The sequence below is a fragment of the Gossypium arboreum genome, chromosome 11 (assembly GCF_025698485.1).
Source record: "Gossypium arboreum isolate Shixiya-1 chromosome 11, ASM2569848v2, whole genome shotgun sequence".
NCBI classification, from domain to species: domain Eukaryota; kingdom Viridiplantae; phylum Streptophyta; class Magnoliopsida; order Malvales; family Malvaceae; genus Gossypium; species Gossypium arboreum.
In genome coordinates, this window is record NC_069080.1 from 9,325,716 (window position 1) to 9,333,521 (window position 7,806).

Here is a 7,806-nt window from a genome sequence, read left to right on the forward strand (position 1 = left end):
ATGTTAGCCTAAATTAAATTGTTTATCTTCTTTTCACAAGAAAAACAAGTAACTAAACGTGTGGAAGAATTGTTTTTTATTAGTCTTATTTTTCCATTTCGTGTTTGCTATGGACTAAGTCAAGTACTCCCAATTTTATATCATATTTTGTCATTATTCTATATGCTATATTTGCCTTTAATCAAATTCTTTGCACCATTATCTGATTTAATTTGCATCAGGTTTTTGGATAAAGTCTCGAAAGTTTAATTATTTAATTAATAAAATATTTTATTAAGTTTTACATATATATACATTATTATTATATAAAATATTAATTTTCTTACCCAAACAGTGTACGGGCTATAAATTAATTATAATCGATATAAAATTTATAATTTGAGCTTAATTATAAATTTATGAAATAAGTAAATTTAAATAAGGTAATTGCTGCATATAGTAATATTGATTATAATTATAAAATAATTTATGTACCTTTAATTAATAACGGTGTTGATTAGTATTATATATAGATATACAGGTTTATTGTATTTAAATTACAAATATATTTAATTAACTTATATTTATACATATAATATAGAATAATATTTGATATCTTTGTCGGTGTGTGTTTTAAACTCTACAAGAAATGTTAGGGGTTGACAAGTGTCCTATAGATATATAGTAAAATATTAAAAATTAATGTTAAAAACACATGATAACCTTTTAAAATTACTTATAAAATAAAATAAAATAATATAGGATCACTGTACCAAATACTAACTCATAAAAGATTTACATATAATGTAATTTAATGCATATATAAAGATTTAACTAATTCACATCTTTTATATATAAAATATTTACACATAAAATAATTCAGAACATATATAAAATATTTACACATAATATAATTTAGTGCAATGCAATAACATCGTTTTATCTTAAAACATTTGAAATAATTGACGTTTTGAAGTAAACTTTTAATTTGCACTATACTGGAATAACCACCGTCCATCTACAAAGGTGAGAAGGTTCTGGATTTTATTTTCGAACTAATACCTCATTTTTTTAAACATTATATATGTAAGCAATTTTTAATAATTTTTTTTTCAAGTGAAGGAACTCCATGGAGCTGATGAAAATAGAAAATTGTCACTAAATGTGAGATATGAGAGTATTTGAAATTTATGATATTTATCTTATTTAAAAAAAATTTAATTTGATATAATCTTATAAAAAAAATTTAACAAAGAGAAAATAAAATAAATATTAAGCAAACACCATTCTTGGTGTTACAAAATCATGAGCATCAGCATATAGTAAATCAAAAAAATCGCATAATGTGGAGATTAATAAACGAAACATTGCAACGGCTAACCCCCAAGCCGCCAAAGCTAAGCCATCGGCAAGTTTATTACCTTCCCTGTAGATGTGTTGTTTAATCACCTCCCATTCTTTTTTTCATGTACGTACGAGCTTCCCGACCCGAGTTATACTCCCCGATCTAAGTACTACTGGAATGTCCATATTATCCAATTCAAGAATAGCTCTTCTCTGTCTACTCCACCAGGCAAGTCGAAGGCCTTCAACAACACCCCAAAGTTTTGTTTCCAATGTCGAACAGGAACCAATGAATCTAGGAGATTCGACAATCTATTTCCTATTCTAATCCTATATAACTCCTCCGCAAGCAGCCATACCCATAGTTGGTTTACGTACACCATCAATGTTCAACTTGTACCATCCGAGAGAAGGGCTTCTCCAACTTATCAATTGCATACTTCTTGAACAAACACTTATAGTATTACCTTCAAGAGACTCCATCGCAAATGTGTATTGTTGCTGCATTCTCAAACTTATCTCAAGATTAGATTCAAGCTCCACAAAATCTTCATAAAAAACTAAATCTTCATAAAAAACTAACATGTTTCGGCACTTCCATAGGTTCCAACACAGCAACCCAAAAAGAATGTCCCAATCAGCATTATCTCAAGCAAAATAACGGGGATTAGAGAGATTACAATGTACCCATTTAGGAAATTGCATGGTCACAAATTCAATGAACTTCTCCTCGCGTACCAGCCGTTTCCAGTTACAGGCGCTACAATACAACTTAGCAAAACATGATCCATATTTTTAACTTCTACCCTACACAAGCTACATCGATCATCCATTGTCATGCGCCTTCTTTTTCTTTCATGGTTTGTTAAAAGTTTATCCGAGCACACTAACCATAGAAATACTCGAACACGTTGGGGTCCCCTAAAATTCCATATTGGCTTCCACCAATTCTGACCATCTCCTCCCGTATTGTTAGAGGCCACCAAATAAACTGATCTGACCGAGAAGCGTCAATTAGTATCCCATCTCCAAGCCAATGAGTATGCAGTTTCATCTTCACTAGGCGGAAACGTTGCTGCAAACTTAAAAAGGATATTATGCGGTAAAAGATCCTCAAACAACCGTCAGTCCCAACACCCATTTGGTGTAACCATCGAAGCCACCGACGTTTATTCCTACATGTCACCAATTGGAAACCCAGCTTCTTAAGTCAAATTATATAAATGTAAAGAAATTAAATATTATTTATTAATAATGGAGCCCACATATTATATTAATATGTTTTTATATATAAATAAGTATTTTCAAATTACAAATTAATTTATCAATATTAAAAATTTAAAACAAAAATCTATTATTATCAATTATTTATTATTCTAATTAAATTTTATTTTTTAGTTTTCAGACATTGAGTACTGAAATTCAAGCCGAATCAATATTCTAAATTAGTATAATTTTTTAGTCCAAAATTATTTTCCTCTTTAAATTTGGATAAATAACTGAATTCTTAATAAATTGGCCCATAGCTATTGATATCCCATTTCCTAAAAAGCTACTTCCGGAATTGTAAATACAGTTAGTGATGATTGTGATACCTTGTTTTGAGTACTAACCATCATATGCTAACTAAATTTCTACCATGGGGTCCATTAAAAATATTACCTTTGGTCCTAGAGGCCCCTGCGGCAACTAAAGTGTTTCCATCTATTATTCAAAAAGTTGGTGTGAACACCATCACCATGCAAGTGAGGAGTTTCCATTTTCAAACATTAAGTAGGCTTGGAACTTGAAAGCTACTTCAGGTGAGGAGTTTGGCAGAGCAATGCAATATACGTTGAAGGCCAGCTTGGAAATTCTTTAATAATAGATAGGGTGCATTTGATTCGTCAAATTTAAAATTTGTAATATTTTTTCCTCAATCAACATATAAAAAAGCAATATTTTATTGGGTGATCTAAATGAAAGCAATTTAAAAGTTGGGTGTTCGAAATGAAGAAGTAAACATGATGTGGCATGTACAGTCAACTCTTATTAGAGATTTAATACTTGGGTGATTAAAATAAAAACATCCTAAAAGTTAAACGACGTAACTGCAAAAATTTCATTTAATGCGACCAAAATAGAAATACTCTAAAAATTAAGTGACCTAACTTGATAGTTTACCAACGATTAAATATAGCATTTGGAGAAGTATTATAAAAAATTGGGTTTGGGCAAATGAAGCGGGTAAGAAAAAGCCCAATATAAAATTATTCAGTGGAGTCCAAAAGTAGGCCTGAAAACAGCTAAAATAAATTGCCAAAAAAACAGTTAAATCAGGCAATGGGAATAAATATCCCATCCATATAATTGGACCTACCAATATCTAGGCGTAGCCATTCTCAACCATTCATCCACCAAACTAAAGCAAGGTTGTCCTGTCCTTCACAGTGACAATGACACCATTCCAGAATAATCTCTCTTCATCTTCATCTAACCACGATCTGTCTTTCCCCACATTTCTTTCATTTATCCTTATTACAACGACAATATATGCAACAAACCTTTTCTCTTCTGTTCCATTGGATTTAGAGAGAAAAAACCCTTCAATTATGTTTTTAAGAAAACAAAGCTAATTATTATATTTATTGGTGTGGATAATTTAGTTACGAATAATGAGTTATTTGGGTTTAACTTTATAAAAAAAATTTATTTTAGTTATTTATTTAATTTTTTTCTTTTTTGGTCTTTGAATTTGAATTATTTGTCAAATTACTCCAACATAGATGGAAATATTAATGTTTGTTAACTTTGATGATGGGGCATCTAGGTGTATGCTACGACAGTAAGTAATTAACTTTTTAATTTTTTAATAAATTTTATAATTTTATATTTAAAACAATTAATTAAATGCTAATGTGGCATCCACATGTATGTGTCACAGAACTAAACTTTTCGTCTCGCAAACCGCACTACCTTAGGTAATTTCTCCGAATCTGCCTAAGTAGATCTAATTCTCGCGAAAGTGATAATTCTCGCAAAAATTTTGTAAGGTGCCGAAAATATAGCAGAAGCACACTCGAAACGAAAGAGCAACAAAGAATATAAAAAGCCAAAGGAAAACAGTGTGCCAACTATATGAGTAAATACTATCAAATATATTCAAACTATGAATGAAGTGATTACAAATGAAGGGAGATATCTATTTATAGTTGAGCTCCCTCAGAACTAGCTATACAAATTGAGTTACATTGACGATCAAAATTAGAGCTTATCTACAATTGAGAGTCCTTGGAGATTTAAACTTTATATAATCTTATCCCTCTAGGATTTATACTATTTATCTTGGTAACTCTTGTTTCACTAAAAGTGTTTCACTGGGCCACCAAGGCTTCAAGTAAATGGACTTCTCCACAGATTTCACGAATCAAGCCAATTCATGTGAGTCAAATGAGCCTCATTTAATAATTTAACCTGGAGCGTTCTATGTGTAAGGGTCAATAGTTTTGATCCGCGGCCCGTGACATATGTCACGTCAGTAAAGTATTTGTTAACTTTTCTATCTATTTTGAGATAATTTGACAAATTACGTAAGTTTAAGGGCTAAAAAAAAGTGAGAAAGTAAATGAATAGACAAAAAAACTTTTTTTATATAGAAAATTAGCGAATCAAATGAGTCATTATGCCTAGTTAGTTGTTACAATTTACCATCCCTGGTTGAAAACTAAAAAGTTTATATAAAAGATAATTAAAATGTATTCACAAACTTGTTATTTTGTAAGGGTTAAGATCAAATTAATTTTCTACTATTAAATGGATTAATTTAGTTAATGTATTATTAAAAAGAATAAAATAAGTTTAAATTTCAAAATATTAATATTTTTTCATGTTATTTTTAAATATGTATAACTCTATCATAGTTGACTTATTTTATTTTTCTAATAGTATAAAGAACAACACGTCACCGTAACGGCCTACGGTGACCACCCCCCTTTAGAGAGTGTTTCAATTTCAAACCCTCTCATGCGGCTAAGTTAGTAAAGGCCCACTAAGCCCCTTCCCAAGCCGATTGGGTGTTCGCCCTTTTATCCTTAAAGCCCCCAAATTGGGTTTCTTAGCTTGACAATTTCTTACTATATTTTGATTAGAAAGAGGGGTCTCTTTCTTCTATTTGCGTAGATTATGGTTTATGATAATAATAAAAAAGATAATTAAAAAAATGTTACATAAAATTCAAATAAAAAACTATAATATTTGAAGTATTTTTTAATTGAATTAAATTAGTATATAATTTACTTGCCACTTTCACCTAAACCTAAATGGTAACATACGCGTACATGGACATCATTTAATCCCCCCAATCCTTACTCAACACTCGAAACCACGAAGAAGAGTGAGTCAACTGAAAAAGACCCTCAACCAACTTCAGTTATAATTATCTTCTTCGATATTAATCCATTCTGAGTTTCAATTAGTTTAGTTAGGTTTAGAGTATAACATAGGAAATGCCTTTTTGTCTTGGACATGCAGGAAGCCTCTCTCAATCCTTTGACATGAAATAAGTGTGTCAACAAAAGCCTAGGAAGATACTTTTAATCGAATAAAACTGCAACTACCTTCTTCCATTTCCCATCTCGACAAAAAGACCTTGTGCCATACATCAACAAACGGCATGCACTGCAATTTGCAACCCTTACAGGGAAGGAAACAGAGCACCAAACCCAGACACAGATCATAAACAACATTAGACCCAAAAAAAACATAACATTGTTCCATCCCTAATATAAAAGAAATGAATGCCGTTATTTTCAAACAGAACCGTGTCTCATCTTCAGCTCCCTTCGCCTCTTTGCAAATACTTCTCCATGTCTCATGATCCAAAACCTTTCTATTTCTTCAGCTTTCTGACCCGGTATCCTACCTGCAATTAACCCCCACCTGCATATATACTACTTCTTAATCATTGTACCCTTTTGATTCTGTGCACCATGAACAGGTATGATGAAATAATGGACCGACTAAATTCAGAGAAGATATAAATTAGGTGAATAGGGTTCTACTATGTATGAGTGGTAGTAATGTCTGATTTGTTATAGCGATGTTTTTGAAAATGATTAAGAGAGATGGGAATTTTTTTCTATTTCATGGTACCTTTACCTGTCCCCAACCAGTTTATACATTCTATAAATGAGATCTTCTTCTTGTTCAGACATATTTATGAACTCCCACTCAGTGCTGCTCACCTCTGTCATAATACATTAACACCACCAAATATAGAGCTAACTTTAAAACCAAACCAGGAAGTACAAAAATGGAAACTGGGAAAACAAGACGAAACATCCAAAGCAACCAAAGAGGAAACAAAAAGGAATTCAGGACATAACATACCTTCAGAACAGCAACTACCAGTCTTCGCTTGCTTCCGGTCACGTTTGTCCATTTCTTTTAGGCCCTGGTCGGGAAAAAAAATTTGGCAGATGGTTTAAAGAAAAAGAATGAAACTCAATACTCAAAAAGTAGAAATTGTTAATAATAAAGAATCAGGGCAATTAGTAGTTTCCTACTCAAAGAGGCGGAGGCAATTTATATAATTTCTAGGGGGTATGAATAATATATATAAAAATGTGTACTAGAGTTGATCTCGAAAATGAACCTACTCCCCCTCCTTCCCTTGGAACAAAAGCAAACGAACGACAATGCAGAAAAAAAAAAAGGGGCAACGAACGACAGGTCCTACCAAACAAACTAATTTAAACCGGCTGACTTGTAGTTGTCCCTGTTGAAAGACATAAGCCACCCAGACCCAGGTCAGATTTTTTGTAGCACAAAGCAACACAAATGGCTGCACCGCCGCCCCCTTTTTCTTAATCTTCCCTAAACATAAAATTGGAATTCATAATCTACGTCAATCAACTAATACTAATAGGGATAAATATTGGAGTTATGATATGAGGATATTATTGAGGAGTTAGTTCCTTTAGTAATTGAAGCATAATTAAAATGTAAATTATTGGTGGGCATGCACAAAACAGCACCTGTAGCAGTAGGTGCTGGGAAATTGTAATTGGGTTAATTAGAAAAATGGGAGTGGGGACAATTCAAGCTTAAACTAATACTCCTAATTGTCTGATTCCATACTGGGAAAAGTGAGATTGGTATCGATAACGATGTGACAATTAAATCACAACAAACTAAACCTACCGAATCTAGCTCAAACCAAATATATCCTCGTAATATGATGGTTTTAGATGTTTTTTTGCCCTTTTAAAATGTGTTATATATCTTTAATTTACATTTTTTTTAAATACAAATATATAAAATTGGAGGTGGCCAAATCCTCCCATTGAGTGTTGAGAGGACAAATAATTAAAAATTTTCATTTTAAAAGTTCTAAACCAGGCCCTAAAATAAAAAATTTTTAATTTAAATTTTTAAAATTTTAAATTATTAAAGATAAAATTATCCTTTCAACCCTAAAAATAATAAAATATTAATTTAATTTTT

General features: G+C 31.5%; 1 protein-coding gene across 4 annotated transcripts; it reads right to left on the reverse strand.

Moving 5' to 3' along the window:
• Positions 1–5,553: 5,553 nt before the first annotated feature.
• Positions 5,554–7,250, reverse strand: LOC108472697 (transcription factor CPC). Of its 4 annotated transcripts, none has more exons than XM_017774249.2 (4): positions 7,040–7,250; positions 6,691–6,754; positions 6,460–6,547; positions 5,554–6,240 (listed from the first exon to the last, which is right to left on the reverse strand). In XM_017774249.2, exons 2-4 carry the CDS (start codon positions 6,740–6,742, stop codon positions 6,111–6,113), a joined length of 270 nt encoding a protein of 89 aa, XP_017629738.1. In that variant the 5' UTR covers positions 6,743–6,754; positions 7,040–7,250; the 3' UTR covers positions 5,554–6,110. The 4 variants fall into 4 exon arrangements, with proteins under 4 accessions (XP_017629738.1, XP_017629739.1, XP_052877910.1 ...); XM_017774250.2 differs by lacking the exon at positions 7,040–7,250 and adding an exon at positions 6,960–7,037; XM_053021950.1 differs by lacking the exon at positions 7,040–7,250 and adding an exon at positions 6,956–6,994.
• Positions 7,251–7,806: the final 556 nt, after the last annotated feature.